This window comes from Odocoileus virginianus, chromosome 15, assembly GCF_023699985.2.
Source record: "Odocoileus virginianus isolate 20LAN1187 ecotype Illinois chromosome 15, Ovbor_1.2, whole genome shotgun sequence".
In the NCBI taxonomy this organism is placed as follows: Eukaryota; Metazoa; Chordata; class Mammalia; order Artiodactyla; family Cervidae; genus Odocoileus; species Odocoileus virginianus.
This window is the reverse complement of record NC_069688.1, coordinates 17,634,977-17,660,458: the sequence shown is the minus strand read 5'-3', so window position 1 is coordinate 17,660,458 and position 25,482 is coordinate 17,634,977. Positions and strand designations below refer to the sequence as shown.

Genomic DNA, 25,482 nt, shown 5'->3' with positions numbered 1-25,482 from the left:
CTGCTTCCTCGCTGAGCAGGTTTATTAGTTCCAATCACATTGCAGTAGACTCCGTAAGATTCTTTATGAGTGAGATCGTGGCATCTGAAAATAGAGAAAGTTTTAGCTCTTCCTTTCTAATCTCAATACCTTGTTCTTGCCTGACTTCCTGGCTGGAAACTCCATACAATGTTGAACAGAAGTGAGGAGGCTAGACCTCCTTGTGCTGCTCCTGATCTTAGGCGGAACATTCATCCTTCATCATTAAGTATGTGAGCTGTGTGGTTTTCTTTTCATCAACCTCCTTTGTCATGTTGAGAAAAATCCCTTCCATGTCTAGTCAGTGGCTTGTCTTTATCACACACACAAAAAAAATGTGTTGGATTTTTATCAAGTGTTTCTACTTCATCTGTAAAGGCTCTGCTGGTAGGTGCATTTAAGTTGTAATTCCTATAACTTCTGAATGGGTTGACCACTTCTGTAATAAAATTTCCTTTTATCACTAGTAACACTGAGTCTCTTGTGTGATAGTCATGTAGCCACTCCAGTTTTTTATGGGTGCTGTTTGCATCATGTATGTTTTTTTTTCATCTTCTTCATTTCAAACTATATGAATGCTTGAATGACATGGAGATCCGCCCCCCCAAAAAAAGCACTAACTCAAATTTCCCCTCTCTGATCATAACCCTCAATCACCTCAACTTGTTACCCTCAATGCCCTAGACTTCTTCTTAACTCTCAAAAGACTTCAGTGTATGGAGTCCTCTTGTTTTCTTTCCATCAACCTTGTCTTTTCTTTACTCTTCTCTGTAATAAATTGGTTCATTGTATCAATAATATATTTGCTGTTAGTTGATAGTATAGTAGATTTAGCTTGATGTATTAAAAGTAAAAACAACACCATAGGTGTTTATTTCTCTCTAACTAGTTAAAAAAAAAAAAAAAAGACACCTGTGAGTTACTTAAAAAAAGAAAAGAAAACTGCCAACATGGAATTTGTTGAATAAGTACAGAACTAACATATATATAGTCATGTTTCCTAAAGACCCACACACCTCCTCACATAGAATGTACAAATTCCAGCCTAAGAGCAAGAGCAAAACAGATATTAAATCTATCTCCCTAATTTATTGCAGTGTAACAAACTCTATCCCAGCTATATTCACGGCTGTAACGCCTTCATACTTACAACTCCAGTCCCAAGAAATAGGACCAATATTTGTATCACAGACTCACCGTCTTCATCGAGACTTTGGCAGGCCTCCTTGTTATGTTTGGAAGACTCTGCCCGACCGGCAATATACCCAGATCTGTGGATGCATCATGTCGTAACAAGGATCTACTGTGCTGCTCAGGTTTGGCTGGGGAATGGCAGAGGTCTCAATCGCTTACTTTGGCTCAGCTCCACTGGCTTCTTGGGCAGCAGTGAAAACACCAACCTGAGGACCCGAGGCAGTAAGGGCGGAGACAGGACCTTATTTCAAAGCAGCCCCAGAGCTGCTTCTACCCCAGCCTGTCAGAAGATGCTTCAAAACAACAAAAAGTAACCGAGGGTCACCTGGCACCTAGAATCCTGGCACCGAAAGGCCAACAATTGCTTTCTTAAAGCAAAACTGCTGCTGGATTTGCCAGGGGTCAGCATGAAAGTCACAGTGTCAGTCACTCAGTCATGTCTGACTCGGTGTGACCCCGTGGATTGTAGCCTGCCAGGCTCCTCTGTCCCTGGAATTCTCCAGGCAAAAATACTGAAGTGCATTGCCATTCCCTTCTCCAGGGGTTCTTCCCAACCCAGGGATCGAACCTGGGTCTCCCGCATTGCAGACAGATCCTTCACAGTCTGAACTACCCCAGAGCTCCTTTTAAAAATGTTTTTACAACAACAACAACAAAAGATGTCATTTTTAGGGTTATGTATTACGGAACTTTAACAATAATAGCTGTCATTCATTCAACTTCTTGCCAGCAGGTCTTACTGTCAGAGAAGCACAGGGCATAACATTTGTGTTCAAACTAACTGGACTCAAGTCTTGTCCACAGGACTGATGGGTGTAACTTGGCCAACTCGTGTGCAAGATGAGTTTTATCCCAACTAACTCAGGACTAGATTAAAGGGATGAGGAGAGGATTCAACACCATGTAGCACAAGGTAAGCACAGAATAAAGGATGGCTCTTAATACTCTGCTCTGTGCTGAGCGCTACAGTTAGCACCTTACACAGAACAACTCAAGTCCTTACAACAGTTCTGAGAGATAATCGTCAATGTTCTCATTTCACTAAAGAGTAAACGAGAATTAAATAATTAGCTTGAGGTCACTCAGCTACTATGTGACACTAGACATTACTCAAATCCAGACCTATTGAACTTCAAAGTCTGTGAACATTTTTAACTTGAAAACTGCATAACTTAATGGGCACTCAGGCTGGGTCATATTATTCTTTATTGTACCCTTAACCAAACACAATTACCCCAGTCTGCATAAGGGCTGTTATTGTCTGATTTCCAAATACTCAGAGGTCAATAAATGGTCGATCTACTAATATTCAGTGTAAAAGCCAGCAGACTTAGAGTTAGAACAACTGCCATGTGTATGAAGTCTAGTTCTCAGTCTCACCAGCTGTGAAATAATAAATTATACCTGTCCTAGACAGTTGTTATGAGATGGAAACAAGATTCATAAATATAGTTAGTGCAATTCTTGGCTAAAGGTAGGCACTCAGTTAGTGTTTATTTTCAAAAAAAGAATATATATATATGCAGTTCTTATAAGGATATAAAATCCATAAGAAAGGAGAAAGAAAGAGGGAAGAAAAGAGATCGAAAGAAAGAGAGCAAGGGAGAGAAGGAGGGAGATGGGAGGGAAGGAGCCCAGCTCTGCTCATGCTGACCCTCGACCACCAGGAGGCACCAGCCCGGAGACATGCCTCCAGGTGTCTGTTTGCATCAAGGACCAGAAGTCTCCAGGGGAAAAACCACCAAAGGGTTGAATCAAAGGCTGCTGCTTCAAGGCGGCAGCAGAGAGGCCCTTTGGCCTCGAGTACTGAGTTTGTCAGGGGCCTGTCCTCTGATCAGGCCCCATGTCCTCACATCTCTGTTCTGGGTCCCAGGGTGGGAGGTGAAGTCAAGTGCATGCGAAGGCAAGGCTGTGGGAGACCCAGGGTCAGGACTGCTGCTCTGTCCTGTCCTCTGTGTCATCCAGGAAGTGGAGACCAAGGCAAGTCCGGGTGAGGCCCCAGCTCCTGGGGCTGGACATGCCCCAGGATGACATCTAACAGGACATGCCTGACATGGATGAGACAAGAGCTGAGGGTGGTCTCGGGGGGGTTGGGAAGGGCTTCCACAGCCTGTGGGCATGGTCAGCCACCTTGGTGATCAGAGACAGAAACAGAGACATCAAGATGGAGAAGCGCCATGAACACCCAGGACTCCAGGCAGAAGCTGGGGTCCCTGAGAGGAAGCCTGTGTACACGGCTGGTGGGACAAAGCAGGAGAACTGCTCTTCAAGGGCTTCTATTCAAACCCCTTTTTATCCCCAGGCTGACAGAGCTTGAGAAAATATAAGTGCCCTAGAAACAAAGGATTTATAATGGATCATCTTTAATTGTCCTTCCCAAGTCGAAAATTGACCTTTCCTCATCTGAATGTACCAACCATCACGTCGAGGCTTTGTTTGAGTGGTTGCTCTACCTGGACTGATTGTAGGTGTATCTGGTGAAATATCTTGAAAATACACAAATTTCAGGGTTCTTATGGAAAAGTGATGAAAATGATAAAGATGATGGTAAGCACAAAACTTCCTGTGATTTCCAGATTATAATTTGTTAAGCTAACTTTGGAATCCATTTGACTCACTGCTAGTGGAAATAGCTAACATCTCTATTCCAAGTATCTGAGGAGATGCCCCATGTCCAAGAACAAAGGAGAAGCCCTAGTAAGATGGTAGGAGGGGCAAAATCACATTCAGATCAAACCCGCCAGAAATGCTCAGAGGGCTCAAATGTTGTGTGCACCAGGACCCAGAGACCCCACAGAGACTGAGACAGAGCTGTGTTTGAATGTCTCTTTCAGAGGTACAGGTCAGCAGTGGGTTGCTGCAGGGGCAGGGGCTCTGGGTGCAGCAGACCTGGGTATGGCATAAGCCCTCTTGGAGGAGGTCACCGTTAACCCCACCATAAAGCCACCAGAACTTACACAGGACTGGGGAAACAAACTCTTGGTGGGCACAAACAGAATTTTGTGCACATCAGAACCCAGGAGAAAGGAGCAATGACCCCACAAGAGACTGACCAAGACTTGCCCATAAGTGTGCAGGAGGCTCCAGCAGAGGCATGGGTCGGCAGTGGCTTATTGCAGGGCTGGAGGCACTGACTGTAACAGTGCATGCATGGGACCTTTTGAAGGAGGTCACTATTATCTTCATTACCTTCACCATAGTTTCAGTTCAGTTCAGTTCAGTTCAGTCGCTCAGTCATGTCCGACTCTTTCCGAGCCCGTGAACCGCAGCATGCCAGGCCTCACTGTCCATCACCAACTCCCAGAATCCACCCAAACCCATGCCCATCGAGTGGGTGATGCCATCCAACCATCTCATCCTCTGTTGTCCCCTTCTCCTCCTGCCCTCAATCTTTACCAGCATCAGGGTCTTTTCAAATGAGTCATATCTTCACATCAGGTGGCCAAAGTATTGGAGTTTCAGCTTCAACATCAGTCCTTCCAATGAACACCCAGGACTGATCTCCTTTAGGATGGACTGGTTGGATCTCCTTGCTGTCCAAGGGACTCTCAAGAGTCTTCTCCAACATCACAGTTCAAAAGCATCAATTCTTCAGCACTCAGTTTTCTTTACAGTCCAACTCTCACATCCATACATGACCACTGGAAAAACCATAGCCTTGACTAGATGGACCTTTGTTGGAAAAGTACTGTCTCTGCTTTTTAATATGCTGCCTAGGTTGGTGATAACTTTCCTTCCAAGGAGTAAGCGTCTTTTAATTTCATGGCTGCAATCACCATCTGCAGTGACTTTGGAGCCCAGAAAAATAAAGTCAGCCACTGTTTCCACTGTTACCCCATCTATTTGCCATGAAATGATGGCATGCCATCATGACCGGATGCCATGATCTTAGTTTTCTTAATGTTGAGCTTTAAACCAACTTTTTCACTCTCCTCTTTCACTTTCATGAAGAGGCTCTTTAGTTCTTCTTCACTTTCTGCCATAAGGGTGGTGTCATCTGCATATCTGAGTTTATTGATATTTCTCCTGGCAATCTTGATTCCAGCTTGTGCTTTCTCCAGCCCAGCGTTTCTCATGATGTAATCTGCATATAAATTAAATAAGCACAATAGTTTGGCCCCGGGTAAATAACAGGGAGGGAACACACTTCACCCATCACCAGAAAATTTGATAAAGATTTACTGAACATGGCCCCGCCCATCACCACAAGAGCTAATTTCCCCCTCAGGTAGTCTCTTCCATCAGGAAGCTTCCACAAGCCTCTTATCCTTCTCCAACAGAGAGCAGACTGAAAATCACAATCACAGAAAACTAACAAATCTGATCACATGGACCATAGCCTTGTCTAACTCAACAAAACTATGAGCCATGCCGCAGAGAGCCACCCAAGATGGACGAGTCATGGTGGAAAGTTCTGACAAAACATGGTCCACTGGAGAAGGAGATGGGAAACCACTTCCATGTTCTTGCCTTGAGAACCCCATGAACAGTATGAAAAGGCAAAAAGATAGGATACTGAAAGATGACCTCCCCAGGTTGGTAGGTGCCCAGTATGCTGGTGGAAGTCAGTGGAGAAGTAACTCCAGAAAGAATGAAGAGACGGAGCCAAAGCAAAAACAACACCCAGTTGTGGATGTGACTGTTGATGGAAGTAAAGTCCAATGCTGTAAAGAGGAATATTGCATAGGAGCCTGGAATGCTAGGTCCATGAATCAAGGCAAATTGGAAGTGATCAAACAGGATATGGCAAGAGTGAACATTGACATTTTAGGAATCAGCAAACTAAAATGGACTGGAATGGGTGAATTTAACTCAGATGACCATTATATCTACTACTGCGGGCAAGAATCCCTTAGAAGAAATGGAGTAACCATCATAGTCAACAAAAGAGTGAAATGCAATACTTGGATGCAATCTCAAAAATGACAGAATGATCTATGTTCGTTTCCAAGGCAAACCATTCAATATCACAGTAATCCAAGTCTATGCCCCGACCAGTAATGCTGAAGAAGCTGAAGTTGAATGGTTCTATGAAGACCTACAAGACTTTTTAGAACTAACACACAAAAAAGATGTCTTTTTCATTATAGAGGACTGGAATACAAAAGTAAGAAGTCAGGAAATACCTGGAGCAACAGGCAAATTTGACCTTGGAGTACAGAATGAAGCAGGGCAAAGGCTAATAGAGTTTTGCCAAGAGAATGCACTGATAATAGCAAACACCCTCTTTCAACAACACAAGAGAAGACTCTACACATGGACATCACCAGATGGTCAATACCGAAATCAGATTGATTATATTCTTTGCAGCCAAAGATGGAGAAGTTCTACATGGAGAACTTCATGGAGAAGACCGGGAGCTGACTGTGGCTTAGATCATGAACTCCTTATCACCAAATTCAGACTTAAATTGAAGAAAGTAGGGAAAAACACTAGACCATTCAGGTATGATGCAAATCAAATCCCTTACAATTATACAATGGAAGTGACTAACAAATCCAAGGGATTAGATCTGGTAGACAGAGTGCCTGAAGAACTATGAATGGAGATTCATGACATTGTACAGGAGGCAGGGATCAAGACCATACCCAAGAAAAAGAAATGTAAAAAGGCAAAATGGATTTCTGAGGAGGGCTTACAAATAGCTGAGAATAGAAGAGAAGTGAAAGGCAAAGGAGAAAAGGAAAGATATTCCCATTTGAATGCAGAGTTCCAAAGAATAGCAAGGAGAGATAAGAAAGCCTTCCTCAGTTATCAGTGCAAAAAAATAGAGGGAAACAATAGAATGGAAAAGTCTAGAGATCTCTTCAAGAAATTAGAGATACCAAGGGAACATTTCATGCAAATATGGGCACAATAAAGGACAGAAATGGTACGGGCCTAACAGAAGCAGAAGATATTAAGAAGAGGTGGCAAGAATACACAGAAGAACTATATGAAAAAGATCTTCATGATCCAGATAACCATGATGATGTGATCACTAACCTAGAGCCAGACATCCTGGAGTGTGAAGTCAAGTGTGCCTTAAGAGGCATCACTAAGAGCAAAGCTAGTGGAAGTGATGGAATTCCAGTCGAGTTATTTCAAATCCTAAAAGATGATGCTGTGAAAGTGCTGCACTCAATATGTCAGCAAATTTGGAAAACAGCAGTGGCCCAGGACTGGAAAAGGTGTTTTCATTCCAATCCCAAAGAAAGGCAATGCCAAAGAATGCTCAAACTACTGCACAATTGCATTCATCTCACACACTAATAAAGTAATGCTCAAAATTCTCCAAGCCAGGCTTGGACAGTACGTGAACCATAAACTTCCAGATGTTCAAACTGGATTTCGAAAAGTCAGAGGAACCACAGATCAAATGGCCAACATCTGTTGGATCATCAAAAAAGCAAGAGAGTTCCAGAAAAACATCTGCTTTATTGATTATGCCAAAGTGTTTGACTGTGTGGACCACAACAAACTCTGGAAAATACTTAGAGAGATGGGAATACCAGACACCTGACCTGCCTCTGAAAGCTGTATGCAGGTCAGGAAGCAACAGTTAGAACTGGACATGGAACAACAGACTGGTTCCAAATAGGGAAAGGAGTACATCAAGCCTGTGTATTGTTACCTTGCTTATTTAACTTAAATTCAGAGTACATCATGAGAAATGCTGGGCTGGAGGAAGCATAAGCTGGAAACAAGATTGCCAGCAGAAATATCAATAACCTCAGATACGCAGATGACACCACCCTTATGGAAGAAAGCGAAGAAAAACTAAAGAGCCCCTTGTTGAAAGTGAAAGAAGGCAGTGAAAAAGTTGACTTAAAACTCAACATTAAGAAAACTAAGATCATGGCATCTGGTCCCATCACTTCGTGGCAAATAGATGGGGAAACAGTGCAAACAATGACAGACTTTATTTTTGGGGGCTCCAAAATCACTGCAGATGATGACTGCAGCCATGAAATTAAAAGATGCTTGCTCTTTGGAAGAAAAGTTATGACCAACCTAGACAGCATATTAAAAAACAGAGACAGTATTTTGCCAACAAATGCCCATATATTCAAAGCTATGGTTTTTCCAGGGGTCATGTATGGATGTGAGAGTTGGACTATAAAGAAAGTCGATTGCCAAAGAATTGATGCTTTTGAACTGTGGTGTTGGAAAAGACTCTTGAGAGTCCCTTGGATTGCAAGGTGATCCAACCAGTTCATCCTAAAGGAAAGCAGTTCTGAATATTCACTGGAAGGACTGATGTTGAAGCTGAAACTCCAATACTTTGGCCACCTGATGTGAAGAACTGACTCATTGGAAAAGACCCTGCTGCTGGGAAAGACTGAAGGTGGGAGGAGAAGGGGACAACAGAGGATGAGATGGTTGGATGGCATCACCGACTCAGTGGACATGAGTTTGAGTAAACTCTGGGAGTTAGTGATGGACAGGGAGGCCTGGCGTGCTGCAGTCCATAGGGTCGCAATGAGTCGGACACGACTGAGCAACTCAACTGAACTGACCTGATTCCAAGGACAAAGGGGGAAAAGCAGCAGAATCCTATCCTTAAAAACGAATGCACAGCACATAGGCTGTTGTTCAGTCACTTGGTCGTGTCTGAATTTTTGCGACACTGTGGACTGCAGAAAGGCAGAATTCCCTGTCCTTTACCATTTCCCGGAGTTTGTTCAGTCTCATGTTCATTGAGTCAGTGATGCCGTCCAACAATCTCGTCCTCTGCACACAGGACGGGCTTCCAAACTGGCTGGAATCAAGTGGGCAGTGCACTAGACTTCCTGTAGGGTCCTGCAGTCAATGGGCTTCCACCCCTGTGTGGAGGGATCCAGCCCTGCCTCTGCCCAGCAGGTTTCCCTAGGGAGGGGCCCCCGGGGGCCTGCATTTGGGGAGCCTTCCTCACAGGGCACCTACCCACTTTCCTCCGTTGCTTAATCCTGGGGCATCACTCATGTTGACTTTCAACGTCATAGTGTCAAGTTGGGGCCTCCCTGGGGCTCAGGGGTGACACTCGCCAGCACGGAGTCTCCCTACTGACACAGCATGGCTTTGATCCATGTCGTGGAGACAATGGGGACAGCCGACTCTGAGCCCTCCAGAATCAGGGACCTGGCCTCAGCCTACGTGTTTAAAGGCTACCAGGAACCTGTTTCCTGTCTCTTCCTTAGTGTAACTGGACAAATATCCATAATCATCTTCTTAAGAACTGTGGGATGTTTGTGTTGTACCAGAGGGTCAGCACGGTTGTAGGTGCCCACAGGAGGGACTGGGGGGCCTGCCCACAGGAGGACCTGCCACCAGCCACGTGGCCAGTCCCATGAGAACACAGGTTTGTCTGGTGCTTTGGCAGGTGTCAGGGCCGAGGGACTAAGTCCCCATCTTGGAGACAGCCCCATCCTCACACGTGAGGATACCCGTGAGTATCACCTACTCATGAGCCGGACCAGCCTGTTTCAAGTGCCCCCCCAACACAGCTCAGTGTCCAGGGGAGTCTCCCTGCCAGTGATCATAAAGAGCAAACCAGAAACTGGGGTCTGGGAAGACCAGACTGAGCTGTGCTCCTTGTCCTGTAAGCTCCCGCTTACACAGAGGCTGTTCCGCTGGGGTGTGTGGGGTCCGAGTCTTCCTTCACACTCGGAACCTAAGTCCCTCTGTCCTCTCCTTCCACAAGTGAGGGTCCCTCCTGGGTGGAGGCACGATTGCCATCTCAGTGGCACCTGCAATCTCTGTGTAGCGCTGGACATTTGATGTGCAGGAGGAGAGGAGGTAACTGAAATTAACCACGCAGGTGGCATCCTCACGGAGGCATTAGGCTGAACCCCTCCTGGGCTGGGGAGGACAGAGGAGGACAGGATGCTAAATGCACAGGAGTTCTGAAGTTGAGGATCATTCTTTCTATTGTGATGCCTTTAAAGGCTTTGGAGGAGGGTCTGCAGAGGCTGATGAATCACAACCCAGCATAAGGTGGCCTGGCTCCCAGCACCGTGGAGACCCCTGTGGGCGCCTTATTTGGAGACCAGAAATGTCAGATCTAATCCCAGTGACGCTGAGAAAGTCCACACCTGGGCAGGGCCACACCTCACCTTCTTGACCAAGGGCCAAGGGGCAGCCCTGCCTAGGAGGACCCCCAGTGCCCGTGCTCCAGCCCCTCCCACACTCAGTTCCCAGTTCCAATACAAGGTTTCCTCTTGACAGCCCAGATCAACCACAGTCACCCTGCTCACCATCATATAAGGGACATAGCACATCTGTAAACACCACTTGTGTTTCCACAAACCAAGTAAGCCATCGTTAATTAAGAACAGAGCAAAAAAAAGTCAGGGTTTAAATAACAGTCTCCTGAAATTGGGGCAACTACAAAATAAGGTCAAGTTCCTGTCCTGGGTGTGCAGATTGTTCGTCCACCATCGGGAGGTGACAGGTCTTGATAAGACTCTGGAAAGGAAAACAGGTGCCTTCCAGAGCCCACCAGCAGGGATCGCTGTGCGCCCACAGATCCCGGAACCGCAGCGCAGAGGACAAACACCCTCTCTCTGCAGTCTTTCCTGTTCCTCTAACTGCAGAGTCCGCAAGTACAGACAGGACATCGTGGGGCCCACGTGTCTTTGACCTTGAATGACACAGTAACCGCGGGGCAGCCGCCCCAGGCAAGAGGGACTCGAAAACCATAGCCGGGAATGAGGTTCAGAATCCAAGGGATTCAACATTAAACGCATCTCAATGCTGTCCCCACGCTCAGCAAGATTTTCTGTTTGGTGTCAGATGTATAGCATTTGTGGTGTCTCCTGACCACAACATCAGAGCCAGATGGACACACACAGAAGCTGTGGCAGGGAGACTGGCCAGTGGAGCCCCGCACACCCAGGAAGGACAAACACCCACACGCCACACAGGACACAGACAGCCTGCTCCCCCACGGAGCCTTACCCCGGTTCTCCCTGGAGCACACACACGTGTGTGCGTCCCTCACGCTGACATCCCTGAGCAGACACACGTGTGTACCTGAGTTCCAGCCACATCCCTGGAGGACAGGGACCCTCCTTGTCACGAAGCTCAGAACATCTTAGCAGAACCCGACACGCACTCTGATTGTCTCCCTTCTGCCTTGGGAAATATTTGTCCCCAGATCATCATAAAAGAAATAAAGGAAGAGTACCGAACATAATTTACAGACAGAGAAACCCAGGAACCCAAGGAAACATTTACTTCTCTTTCAGGGGCTGGTTGACTTTACCCAAAGCTGAGTTCCATCATGAGCTAGAACAACACATACGTGTACATCCGTGTACAAACAGAGACACACACAACACCATGAGGCCGCTCACACGTTTGTCATTCAAAGTTCAGAGTCATGACCACTTTGTTACTGTCCAAATAGTTAAGAAGTCAGCTGCACGCTCTAACATTCTCTGGATATCACAGTCAAACCAGCGACATTCCGTGACTGCATGTCTTTCAACAGAGGTAATCCCGCCCCCGCCCACACCACGGTAATGGCCCAAACTGAAGTCGGAAAAGACGCCATTGGTCTCAGGAGCTGGTTCTCCACCTTGGCTGAGCTGTGGCTTCTTCTGGAGCTGGAATCACTCCATTTCCTTAGCTCAGTATCTGTACTGCTGCTCCCATACCTGAGGACCTACCTGCACACAAATCTTCCTGCAAAGTACACAAACCTGAGATGCACTCCCAAACTTCATGCATCTACTTTATTCCCCAAGTTGGCAAGGCAAGAATATGCCTTTCATTGAAAAGCCTGGGTCTGGGAGAAACCCCACTGACAAACGAAGCTGTGGGGAAGGGCTGGCCCCGCACGAGGTCACAGAGTTGTCTACAAGTCTTCTCCATCAGCTTCTTCAGAAAACAGAGCAAAGGAGAGCCTGCCTGCTAAGCCATCCCAGGTCCTGCCTAATAAAACTTCATGATGAGTAAGGAACCAGGTGATGTGGGCCTCCCCACAGATCACAGGTAAGGTGAGGCACTCCTGCCAGTGGGACTCAGCCACAGGGCGGGCATTGTTAGAGCCCCACTTCCTCCAGGAGAACCGAGGTTCTCTGGGGAGTCGGGGCCAGGGAGCCTGGACACTGCCCTCGGACCATCGCCCCTCCCCTCGCTTCTCTGCCCCACAGCAGGCTGAGCCTGTCCCCACCTTGTCCTTTGTCGGGAGGCACTCCTGTGCCCCCAGCTGCTCCCTGGCTGGGCTGCGGGTCAGTAACATCTCAGGACAAGTGTCCTTCCTCACTGTTCCTGGCCACCTGAGCCGTCAGCCCAGGACTGGTTTCTCGCAGAACAAGACCCAGGTTGGGAATGTGCTGCCCCAGTGACACATGTAAACCAGGGGTCCATGCCTCCATGCAGGGCTCTGTGCTGGGCAGTGACTGCCCCGGTGACACACGGAAGCCAGGGGTCCTTGCCCCCACGCAGGGCTCTGCCCTGGGCAGTGACTGGGCCAGTTTCTGGCCCGCAGGAGAGGAACTGCCAGAAGTCTGAACAGAATCCCTGCAGTGGGTCTTCTTGCAGGGGGGGAGGTGTCCCAATGGTCTCCTCTATCTGCCATCTTCACCAGCCCCGAGGTGTCTCAGCGGGGCGCCTCTGCCCTGACTCACCTGGGGCTGGCCCTTCCTGCAGCAAAGCGGACCTCACACGGGCCTGGCAGACCTGTGCGAGAACACGCCTCAGACAGGCTCCTGACACCCTCGCCGCCTGGCAGGCGCGGGAACACGTCCGACTCTGCCCGATGTCCACGTGATGAGGCATCTGTAACCCAGATTCAAGGGCTATCCCTTGAGGAGTGAAATACTGTTCAACTCTTAAGAGCGGATTGTTCACATACACACTTAAGCAGGTCACCCTGTGCTGTAATTACCGACCAACAAACACACACCAGAATGCCTGCAGCCCCCTCACTGTGCTGAGCAGATTCTGGGTGGAGCTGAAGGAGGAAGTCAGCGCATTGGCATCTGGGTTTTCTCAAGGGGGTCGCGTCCCTGACAAAGTGCCTCCTGCAGGAAACGGGCTGGGAGGGGCGAGGAGGGCTCCTGTCCCATTAAACCAGCCAGTCTGAAATGAAAGTGCTAGTCGCTCAGTCGAGTCCAACTCTTTGAAACCCACCTGTGGATTGTAGCCTGCCGGGCTCCTCTGTGCATGGAATTCTCCAGGCAAGAATATGGAGTGGGTAGCCTCTCATGAAACAGAAGTTCAGAAAGTTGCTCTGGGTTATCCTGCAGTTCATGGTTTGTGGAGGACTCTGATGCATATTCCTACTTTCCTGGCACCCAGGAAAACTGCTTCTTTCAACATAAAGGTTCATCTAAATTCCTTTCTCTGGTGCTTGAACCAGTGACTCTTGGAAGGAAGGTACAGGGATCCTCCACAATAGCCCAGGCAGCCGGGGCCCCGCCCTCCCTGCCGCCTCACCGCAAGATTAAGAAGTTATGTGCCAGACATGCGCCTTCCTCTTGCAAGTCTTGACTTCAACTGTTATTTTTCCACTTGTTTTTTTTTTTTTTTTTTTCTTTTCTCCCAGCACCTGTTCGAATCAAGGGTAGGGTGGTCTGACTGCAAATTTTTTCTTTCCTTAATCTTTAAGCAAAAGGTGGAAAGGATGAGAGATGCTTGAAAACATGGTTGAAATGTCATTTTTACAACGAGCCACTCTAGTGTATTTTTAGACTCAATATCGTACACAAAATCAAGGTGTTTTTACTAGTTACCCAGCTAGTTTAGAAACTTAACCAAGCGCTAGAGGAGGCACTCTTTCCTTTTTTTTTTTTTTTTTTACCCTTTCTTTTAAAACGGCACACAGGAGAGTAGCAGAGAGATGATGCGGTGACTTTATTACTGAAAAACCAGCACCACATAAAGCAAATAAATGTTTGAAACTACTGTCCCTAACGGCCCATTCACGCTTTTTTCCATTAAAAAAAAAAAAAAAAACACCTAGTGATGCATGAAAAGATAGAAGCGCTTCTCAGGGGCCTCTGGGAGAGCCCGTTCCAGATTCCCACGGCAGGGACCTTAGTTTATCCTTCCCTCTCATCCTGGGGGGCCCGCTTCTCCCTGGAAGTGGGTCCTTCGGGGGACACAAAGCGCTTCTTTCAAGCCCGGACGTTAACAAGTGACACGACCGCTTTATTTCCCGAGGAAGCGCCCCCACCACCCCCACCCCCAGCCGCCGGGACACGAAGCGCATCCCCAGCGCGCGAAGCGGGCGGGTCTCGGCCCGGGCTGCCCCCTTGCAGGCCCGCGGCTCACTCACTGGGGCTTTGTCTTCGCCGCTACCTTCCTTTTTCAAAAGCCAGGAGTGAATTGCTCCGTTCCTGTGCGCGCCAAACCTCTCCGAAGCCGCGAGGCTCCAGGAGCCCAGAGCCCAGCCTCCCCAGCCGGCGCGGAGCCCGCACCTGGAAGCCAGGCCCGGCCGGCGGACCCAGCGCGCCCGGAGCAAAGACGCCCGGCTCTGCGCTCAGGAAGGAAAACGACCTCTCCCGAAAAGACTGAAGCACTTTTTTCCTCTCCACTGAAAGCCGGGGCACAGCCCATTTTGAACCAGAATAATTTAGTCTGACAACAGATTCCTCCTCTGCTCACAGCTGGCCCAGAGGGAGGAGCTGAAATCTGAACCTCTCGGCTGTGATTGGACCCTTCTCGCGAAAGAGAGGAAAAAAAGGCCTCCCCGCCGCCACCGCGGGCTCAGTCCGCGAGGAGCCCGCGACCTGGCGGCGCCGCGCGCGCACCTGCGGGGCAGAGATGCTGTAGGACCGCGCGCCCCGCGCCCAGCGCCCCGCGCCCCGCGCCCCGCGCCGCCGCCAGGATGCCGCGCTCCTTCCTGGTCAAGAAGCATTTCAACGCCTCCAAGAAGCCCAACTACAGCGAGCTGGACACACACACAGGTAAGGGGGGGCCAGATGTCCGCATCTCAGTCTGTAAATGGGTAACGACAGGGGTGTGCCGCCTCTCGACTTCAGTACGAAAGAGCTGGACACCCAGGCTGTTTGCTCCCGAAAGAGCGGTCCTTCCTCAGATCGTTCGGGCTCGGGTTTAATTCAAAACTTCCACACTCTGAGCTGGCGAAGAGAACTTCCCTGGGCTCTTGCGACGTCACGTTCCGCAGCGTGTACATACTTGCATAATGAGGACGTGGAGGCTGGGTGAGGCAGTGCGTGAACGTTGAATTATTGCCTTTTTCATGTAATAAGGCTCCTTTCCTCCAGAAAGCGGCTTGATTTACGCCAATCCTTGTAGTTACCGGCGTGAGCCAAGCAAGCAGCCCACGCATGAGATGGAAGAGAACTTTTCTGTATCTTTAGAAAGTGGGTAGGTTTCCCCCTGCGCTTGCTGGTCTCAGGGCCGGGCAGCCCCCCACACTTGCTCATGTGCGGGGCGTGGGGGGTGGTGCAGAAATGAGCCTTAAGCGCAGTGACCGCGAGCAGCGGCGGCGGAAAAGTAATGTCCTCCCAGCGCCTTCCTGCTCCTGGGAGTCTGTCTCCTTGTTCCCTGCGCTTTCACGGTGCCCTCTGTCTCACGCCCCGCTTCTCTCCTGTCTCCGCAGTGATTATCTCCCCGTGTCTCTACGAGGGCTACCCGGTGCCTGTCATCCCTCAGCCGGAGGTCCTCAGGTCGGGAGCCTACAGCCCCATCGCCGTGTGGACCACCGCCTCTCCCTTCCACGCCCCGCTGCCCGCCGGCCTCTCCCCTCTGTCCGGATACCCCGCATCCTTGGGGCGCGTGAGTCCCCCTCCTCCGTCCGACACCTCATCCAAGGACCACAGCGGCTCCGAGAGCCCCATTAGCGACGAAGAGGAAAGGCTACAGTCCAAGCTATCAGACCCCCACGCTATCGAAGCTGAAAAGTTTCAGTGCAATTTATGCAATAAAACCTATTCGACCTTCTCGGGGCTGGGCAAACACAAGCAGCTGCACTGTGACGCCCAGTCCAGGAAATCCTTCAGCTGTAAGTACTGTGACAAGGAATACGTGAGCCTGGGCGCCCTCAAGATGCACATTCGGACGCACACCTTACCTTGTGTCTGCAAGATCTGCGGCAAGGCGTTCTCCAGACCCTGGTTGCTGCAAGGACACATCAGAACGCACACTGGTAAGAGAAACACAGTCAGGGTGTCACCCTCCAGCAGAAGGAAGCTCTGGGCTGGCTGTCCCATTTGCCTTAAGTGGTGACACAGTACTTCTGATGATGGATGTTCGTTTTTAGCTACTTCCTGACGACTCAAAAAGTCCTCAGAGCAGAAAGGGCTCCACTGCTTGCTAACAGCCTCTGCTCCCGAGACTGCAAACAGCATTTAGACTTTGGAAAGTTAGATTCAGGAGGTTTGGTCTCAAAGATCAGTTAGCAAATCAGGAGAGATGTGCTTGGCCGTTTGTTCTGTGAAATGTCTCCCAATGATTAGCAAATACCGATGTTGTTCTCCCAATCAACTGATTAGGCAGACAGACCGATGATGAAGTTTTGGGTTCTTGGGTTTTTGTTAGTTACATTCTTGCTGTTCTGTCTCTCACCCACAGCAAGTTGGATAGCAAGGGCTGAATTTGCTTTCCGTTGTTTGCTTTTGTTTTGTTTTTGCTGCTGAGTTTTCTATTCCTAGCACAAAATCACCCTGCCAGGAGCGGGGGCACTCACCCAGGCTTAGTCATAATACAGAAGGAGGGAAAAGGGGAACTGTTGGGAAACCTGGGGAGGAGCTGGCCGTTAGCTGCACCTGCCGAAGAAGAGAGCTTGAACAAGCCAAGTCCTAGCACGACAGGAATTATTTCTGCAGGACTGGCAGCAGGAATTATATATTTTTTTTATTTTTTTTATTTGTTTTTTTTTAAGTGCAACTTTCACATTTGTCTTAAAGGGCCAGACATTGAAACAAATATCGATTAAGGGGGATTTGAATCAAGTTTTGCTCCTTCTCATGCTTTTGGCAAAGTGTGAAGATTGCTTGTAAGCCTCTTCTGGATTTGCATTTCCTCTGAAAACACTGACCATCTTTCTTTCTCCCCACCCCGCCCCACCCCCCCAGGGGAGAAGCCTTTTTCCTGCTCTCACTGCAGCAGGGCCTTCGCAGACAGGTCCAATCTGAGGGCTCACCTGCAGACGCACTCGGACGTCAAGAAATACCAGTGCAAGAGTTGCTCCAAAACCTTCTCGCGGATGTCCCTCCTGCACAAGCATGAGGAGTCTGGCTGCTGTGCGGCGCACTAGTGTCACAGCCCCTGTTTACTCGGGCAGACGCCTTTCTTGTTCACTTGTCACGCATTTTACTTGTCACTCCGCCTCTGAGCGACAAGTAAAAGTCCAAAGGCATTTTGTCTTGTGCTGACAAACTCAAATAATATGTATAGACACACACACACACACACACACACACACACAGCTGCCAGGGCAGGGGATTCCATGTGCATCAGATTAATCCTTTCCATGTGAAGTTTAAAATGACCGTATATTTACTGACCGTTAGATGGAGAGGATAAAAGACAAGAATCTTGCTCTTCTATGATGAAGCAAAAAGCACATTGCATCTTTTCTTACTAAGAAAGAATGCAAAGATTTACATTGCTGCCAAAGCATTTCAACTGAAAAGAACAGTGTTTCCTTGTACGGGATTTGTAATAGATTTTCCTATAGGACAAGAATCTGCCAGACACTATCTCAGGTGCCTTATAAAGTATTCCAAGTTCACTTTATTACATGTGTCATGTCTGGTCACCATCCTTGAACTGAAGCCTGCTTTGTTACCTGTCGTACTTTAAACTTTGTTTTTGAGGGAGAGAGGGAGAAGGAAAGAGAGAAAGAACAAGAAGAAAAAACACAAGAGAATGTATTAAAAGTGTTTTTTTCTTCTTTTTTTGGCTAATAAATAGTATGTGCCTTCGGGAGTCGGGAAAGACTATTTTGAACATTCCTGGTGCATGCTCCATGTCTTATGTTTTAAAAGATTTTTAATGATTTTCTAAAATCAACTAAAGATGGGAATAAGTGCAACAAAGGATTTTTAGAAACTCTGTGATGTACTTAAACAACTTTAAATGCATACAACAAATGCAATCCACAACTGCACCCCTTCTAGCTGTCTTTTTAGTTAACTGTATAGTTGATGAGTCCATGTAAATTTGTGTTTATTTTTATATGATTGAATGAGTTTTGTATGAAAGTGAAAAGTTGTCTATAGCCAATGCCTATAAACAACCTGAAGACTTGTGAAATTTACATTTCTTTAAAAAAAAAACAGTTTTCAAGGTTCTTTTTTACAATAAACATTTTTGATTTAAAATCTATTGTTTGTATGCTCTCAGAAACTTTACTTACTTCATGATTAGTTCAAACAACTATATAAAGAACTGCTTCTTTTGTTAATAAGAGATAAAGTGAATGGTGTTCATTATGAATATCAACTGTTAGTTTATGTGTTCGATTATAGTAAAGCCAGTAATTTTTTTTACTCCTAAGATAGTACTGTTACATTCAGAAAGACAACATCTTACTGGGAGTTTGTTAGCATACCTCTAACAAAAATCACACTTTCTGAGTGCTAAGAATATTCACCTTACTGATAGTCAAGAATATCTTTCAAAACTTTTTCTTTTTGATGACATGATTGTGTTGGCTTTATGAAATCAAATTATAGTCACTGGTTGTAATTAGTGTCTGTCATATGGTCCTCCAGAACAGTTTAAGGACTCTAAAAGAAATGTCATTAATGATATATAAGAAGAAAAATAGAGCATCTGCATGAAAAGATCAGGAAAAAGATTTATTTATAGTGGTAGACTTATTACAAATTACACAAGTTGGAAAATTAAGTCATTCAAAGAAAGCACCACATTTAGTGGGTTAAGATAATCAGCAGTCTGACAGGTGCATGGCTAAGAAAGAGAAGGTTGGCTTTTCTTTTTATGGTATTTTGAAGAGGCCCCGACTCAAACCCACTGTGACCTAATCCAACAGGGCAAGACTGGCCAGCCCACCTACAAGCACATGCTCACCAAACACAGTGGACTGACTCACACATTAGGATGCTAAACAACCGTCACAGGCACTGTGACAGTCACCACACTATGATTTAAATCCAGACTCAAACCCATGTTGAGCAGAGTTCCTGCCACCATTAATCACTTCTCTCTGGTTTGCTCAGAACTCAAAGAATTATTTTTCCTTCTAATGTCCTTGTGATACAAACAAAAGCAGAACCAGTATCTCAAAGACATTAGCAATACCAACATATTCTTTAGATGCTCAGACACATCCCAATGTGTGTTACATTTAAGTTTTAGCTGATATATAAAAAGGGAGTATGTCGACCAAAAAGCCCCTCAATTTCATATTTTGTTTAATTTTTTTGTATCTCGGGACATATCTCTCTAAAGCAAAATTATTTGAAGAGCAATTTATAAATGTAACAGAGATGGCTGATGTCTTGTCTGGGGTATTCTAAAGTCAAGAAGAGACTGCTTAATTTGTGTATATGGTATATAAATGATGCCCAGAAACTTGCAGGCTAGGTAATAAGTAGAAATATCTCACAAGGACACGTGTACATGAGGCAGGCAGCATCTTTGTGGCCTTCTGGTTGGTTCTCCCAGAACCACATGACTAGCTTTCCTTTCCGTGTCTGTAGATCTGCAGGCATCTCATTTCCTGGTGTCCAAAACACAAACATAATTTTCTAAGAGGAAAATCTGTTCATTCGTTTAAATTCCTAGTGAAGAATTAGTGGTAATATTTTTAAAATATTATATATTTTTTGCAGTACATATAAAATGTACATTTCTGCTTTGTCCTTACAATTTTCATTGCATTCATGATTTAAATATTCTACTTTCATTAATGTCATGAGTTTGAAGTACAGTACATCAATTAGATATTGAGATTTTCTATAGGTATAGCTCAGTAATTTTTCAGAATTTTCAGCTTTTCTATGAGGTTTTTGCACATCCTGTAATACATAAGACCTGGCTTGGATGTCACATACTTGGAATACTTCCCAAAATTCAATCTTTCTGAAAGAGTTATATCATTCAGAATATGGTGCTTATCTTCCTGAAGGGCAGTTTCTTGAAAACGTTTCCCCTCACTAGACAGAGCACCTTAAAATAAACTCACAGCAGCCAGTACATCATCTAGAACACAGATATTAATACATGTTTGTTGAATGAATAAGTGAATTAAAATAATAGAAATTGGTGAAAATGACCTAAAATACATTTAACATATTTCCCTTTATTGCAAAAAGTCTTGATAATTTTTGAGAGATCCTCTAGACAAATGTGCTGGTGAGTCTCCTAACAGTGATGCCAGCCTCCCGCCAACAGGGCAGATGCTTCAAACAGGGGATAAGGGGCAGGTGCACCTGGACCAGGTTTGATGGACTTTCTGAGAAACTGAGCTTTGAAAACTATTGTTTTAATAATCAGGATGTGTTCTAAGGAGCCTACTCAGGATCCATCCTTGTTCCCTATGAGACAGAGTGGCACAGTAGGAGGAGTCCCAGCTTTTATTTTCAGCTTATATGTTTATATTATTGGCTTTATGTCCTTCTGCAACCTGACCCCTCGGCACCCCGTTTCCTGAAGTTTAAAGGAGGACGAGACCCGAAGGGTCACAGCTGTGGCCCTTCAGTCTCGGGCACGGTGTCCAGGGTGCTCTCACTCCACGCTCAGCCAAACCTGCTCCCTGGTCGGATGTCCCCTCACCCGGTCGCCTCCGGTGGCCATGGAGTCTCTATGAAGTTGGTCTTTTACGGCTACAAAGATTAAACTCTGAGTTTGGAGAATGGAGCCAGGGCACCAGAGGCCATGAGCTGCAGAACTGAAATCCAAACCCAAATTCTCCGGTTTTCCAGACCTGCTTCTTCTGCTGCCCTTGGGAGGAAGGGCCCCTGGAGCACCTGGGTCATGGACACCTGCATCGCAGGCACATGGCAGGCAGCGGCCTCTGGAAGCCCAAGAGGACGCGCTCCTAGATCACCCAGTGCAGGGCTGAGCTCAGGAACCATCGTAACTCGGGGATTACACAATCACGTCCAACAATCTCCAGAGGCATTTCCCAACTCGGCTGGAGAAGCCCTGTTGGCCCCACTTCCTGCGGGGCCGCCTGGCAAGGCCCAATCCCCACCTCCCCACAGCTCCCCTGCGCCCTCCTGGGGCCGCGAGCCATTTCCTCCCCCGACCCCCACCCCGGCAAGCTGGAAGGCAGCTGGTCTTCATCCTCAGCCGTTAACACTTCATCTTCTGAAGGCCACTACGGCTCCCTCTCACACCCACACTCCTCACCCGGCTTTTATCTCCAGAGACAAGGCTTCCAAGGCAAACATCCTTTCTTTCACCACTAAAATGTGGACACTCCAGGGTAATGAGGCAATTATAATTGTGAAAAGTCGAAGGCTTCCCTGGCTGACATCCACTTCCAAGGAATCGCTCCTAGTTTAGATACAGGAAGCTTTCTGATCAAAACTCACTTAAGAATAAGTGTCCTGTCATCACGGGGAGCAAGGATTCACGAGTGAAACAGCTTTTCTCTCCTTCTTATCTTCCCACCGGGGGCAGATGGAGAGCAGAAAGACTCCCCTCACCTGAGACAGACACACACAGAGGGGAAAATCCTCTCGTTTCATTTGCGTTGGTAGAAGTGAGTGTCCACAATCACAGGGCCTGAGCTCTGGGCTGAGTGAGGGCCGGCCCCTCAGGCCTCCAGGAAGTAATCATTACTCTGTGGACGGCGTGCACGGAAAAAGCAGTGAGCCTGGCAGGACTTCCGCCCTGGCCCCCAGCCAGACCCCAGACAATGAGCGATCAGCAGAGGAAACAGCCCCGCATCCCTGGCCTGGGACCCCAGAGAGGTCGATGGGGTATTTATAGCCGTGAGTGGGAAGGCTGCTGCCAACAGGAGCCAGTGCACTGGAACAGTCTGTGCACTCGCTCACTGAGGTAGGTTACTCTGCTTATGATGCACTCGGCCAGTTGTTTGGGAGATGATCTGTGAGTTATCACTAACTAGTTTTCTTAGACAATGTCGGGGGACGGTCAGGATGGGGATAAGGATGGATGACCTTCTCCCGGGGCTTGTTCTGGGCTGGAACTTGCCCCCACCCCTCCCAGGGAAGGACTTCTGCTTCTGCAGAATCAGCAGGTAGCAAGAGCTGGTTTTACAAAGTGGGAAGAAAGACTCAGGCAAAGTGAAATAGCGAGATATTCTTCTAACAAAGACAACAAATGAGCATCATATTTCTCCTGAGTTCCAGCTTCTGCCTGTAGACGCTCAGATGAGCAGAGTCGGAGCTCTCCTATGATGCATGAGTTTTGTATTCAGACTTGGCAGAAAGAAGAGTGAAAGAGGCTAAGATCCTCACAGCCCCCACCTCTCAGATCTCCGTGAGCTGCGGTCATCCCAGGGTCTGGGGTGGGGCAGGGCCTGGGAGTCTGCATTTCTAGCTGGCTCCCAGGTGTTAGGCTGACCCTTGAACATCACCCCAGGGTGCCAGGCTGTGACCACACTCAGCTCCCAGCCCCACCCACTCCCTAGGCAAGCTGAGGGTGGTAAAGACAGGACAACACAGATGTCCAGTGAAGCAGCTCCTCTCTTCCAGGCCACCTGATGCAAAGTGTCAACTCATTGGAAAAGACCCTGATGCTGGGAAAGATAGAGGGCAGGAGGAGAAAGGGGTAACAGAGAATGAGATGGTTGGGTGGCATCACCGACTCAATTGTCTTGAGTTTGAGCAAACTCTGGGAGATAGTGAAGGACAGGGAAGACTGCCATGCTGCAGTCCATGGGGTTACAAAGAGTCAGACACGACTTAATGACTGAATAGCAAAACACACACCAGCTGCTTCCACTCCCACTCCAAGACTGGGCCTTGCTCTCTGCAGAGAAGCTTAAATGTGATTGCAGCCCAAAGAGAGGAAACCACCCACACTGGCAAGGCTGATGGGGCGGGTCTGGCCTGGACCACTCCCCTGGCCCTCAGGTGGGCTCCTATCTGAGTGCAGTGGGACTCCTCTAGAAATGCTCACAGGCAGCTTGGGGAGCAACTGCACAGGCTTCTCCTGCCCGATTACCTTGTATCTTTTACAGACATTTGACATGCTGCCAAGTGGAAATTAGTTGATGTATTTTTTTTCTAGTTCCTAGGTTACTTTTGCTATGTTGTTTTAATTTAATTATGTATTACTTATTAATATTTACATAAAATTGCAAATGGGCACTCTTAGGAGAAAATTATTTTTTTCTGAACTGATGGCAAGTAATTCTTTTCTCCCATAATAGCTAATGTTAAATGTTTTTCCCCCCATAATAGCCAAACTCATCCAAAATACAATAAAATGATGACAGACAATTAAACTAGGGATCATTTTACCCCCAAGCCTATCATTGAATAAGGAATATATAATAATAATCAGTTGATCCTTGAACAACACGGGTTTGAATTGCATGGGTCCATTTATAAATGGATTATTTTCACCACACACTGTGGCACCTCACAGTCCGTGACTGGTTGAATCCATAGACACTGGGGCCACCTGTAAAGTTATACACAGATTTTCATTTGTTTGCAGTTTGGCACCCCTCACCCCTACCTGTGCTGTTCAAGAGTCAGCTGTGTGTATAATGAAGGATTCCCTATTTCTTTCTCCAAAGAAGACATACAGATGGCTAACAAAGACATGAAAAGATGCTCAACATCACTCATTATCAGAGAAATGCAAATCAAAACCACAATGAGATACCATTACACACCACTCAGGATGGCTGCTATCCAAAAGTCTACAAGCAATAAACTTCGAAGAGATTTCTTTTTCTTAAGTCACATATAAAGAACGCGGAATCGGAATGGCTTTAGACATTTCAACAATACTGGACATTTGAAGATAAAGGAAAAGTGACTTCAAAATCAAAAGAAAACTATCTCCAATCTAGAATTTTACATCCAGCCAAGCAATCACAAATAAAGGTGCCATGAAGAGCATCTTCCATATGCAAGGGCTCAAAACATTATTCCATACACCCTTTCACAGGAAGATGTATTCTTTTGTGCCTATTTCTTACATTAAGCACTATTTGAAGGATAAATTTCACACTATTGACCATACACTGATCACTTTGTGTTCTCTTATTTTATGGAGTAAATTTATTTTAAAACCGTTTTTGTCGAAACAAAACAGAATACAGATCACCATGTCTTAAGCCTATAGGTCTAAAGGAAGTGAAGGAGTGAATTATAACTGGGCAAATTCAGCAGAAATTACCTGAAGGTAAGAACCAATGTCAGATTTGGGGGATGACACAGAGAAGAAAATGGTTGCCCACTCCGGTATTCCTGTCTCAGGGATTCCACAGATAAAGGAACCTAGTGGGCTATAGTACTTGGAGTTTCACACAGCCATATGACTTACACACACACACAGGCACACAGCACAAAATGCCATAAAACATCACGAGGTGCTGCACTGGCCTAGGGTGGCATCTTTGTCAGGGTGGTCATCAGCCAGGTCTAGTTAGTCCCGTCTTGCTTAACTCGAGCTTTGGGTGGTCTCTGGGAGGTCTACCTGCCACCTCTGACAGGGGGAGAGATGCTGTGGCCTGAGCCAGGTGGAGGCAGTGAGGGCACTTGGGTGTCTCTGTGCCTGTGGAGCTTTGAGGTCCTGCCCTCCTCCTGGCTGTGCTTCAGGGCTTGCTCATCAGCTCTGGTCATCACTGCAAGTTATATGTGCTATAGATAAAAGCAACCTTCTGAGTCCAGGCCCAAAATGCACACTTGGTCCCCTCTGAAGCACACTGACCACAGTCCCCCTTCCTGTCTCCTGTGGAAAGAAAGGACGATGGCTGGACCTGCAGCAGCCCTGGGGGGACCAGAGGCCCTTCTAACTTCCATGTGTCTTGAAGACAGACACACAGACAGGTGAGAGGCCCAGTGGAGTACCCCCAGCATTAGGGGCAAGGTGGATGGAGAAGAAGGGGTCCCAGGGCCATGGAGAGTGCGGCTGCTTAGTGGCTCTCGGATTTGAAATCATGAATCATGGGAAGATCCCCTGGAGGAATAAATGGCAACCCACTCCAGTATTCTTGCCTGGGAAATCCCATGAACAGAAGAGCCTGGTCAGGCCATAGTCCATGGGGTCACCAAGAGTCAGATACGACTTAGTGACTAAGCACGGAATCAGCAAAAGGCTGGTGGAAACATTCATTATCCCCCGAATTCAGAATTAGAAGGTTGGCAGGGGACCAAAGGTCCTGCATGTCTCCCAAGCTCCCAAATAAGGCTGGTACAGCTGGTCAGGGTCCTG

At 47.1% G+C, this 25,482-nt stretch overlaps 2 protein-coding genes across 2 annotated transcripts in view; one reads left to right on the top strand and one right to left on the bottom strand.

Annotated features, from left to right (window-relative positions):
* PPDPFL (pancreatic progenitor cell differentiation and proliferation factor like) overlaps positions 1-16,716 on the bottom strand; it is a 44,836-nt gene extending 28,120 nt beyond the window's left edge. The window contains 1 exon segment of the mRNA XM_070477083.1: positions 16,220-16,716. The gene's annotated coding sequence lies outside the window, so the exon portion shown is untranslated.
* On the top strand, positions 14,908-18,477 carry SNAI2 (snail family transcriptional repressor 2). Its single transcript, XM_020876140.2, has 3 exons — positions 14,908-15,089; positions 15,749-16,294; positions 17,223-18,477. The coding sequence occupies exons 1-3, from the start codon at positions 15,011-15,013 to the stop codon at positions 17,402-17,404; spliced, it is 807 nt and encodes a 268-aa protein (XP_020731799.1). The 5' UTR covers positions 14,908-15,010; the 3' UTR covers positions 17,405-18,477.
* The last annotated feature ends 7,005 nt before the right edge of the window (positions 18,478-25,482 follow it).

Coding starts and splice junctions, on each gene's coding strand:
- SNAI2 (XM_020876140.2), top strand. CDS start 15,011: ATGCCGCGCTCCTTCCTGGTCAAGAAGCATTTCAACGCCTCCAAGAAG. Junction 15,090..15,748: donor CGAGCTGGACACACACACAG/GTAAGGGGGGGC, acceptor CTGTCTCCGCAG/TGATTATCTCCCCGTGTCTC. Junction 16,295..17,222: donor ACACATCAGAACGCACACTG/GTAAGAGAAACA, acceptor CCACCCCCCCAG/GGGAGAAGCCTTTTTCCTGC.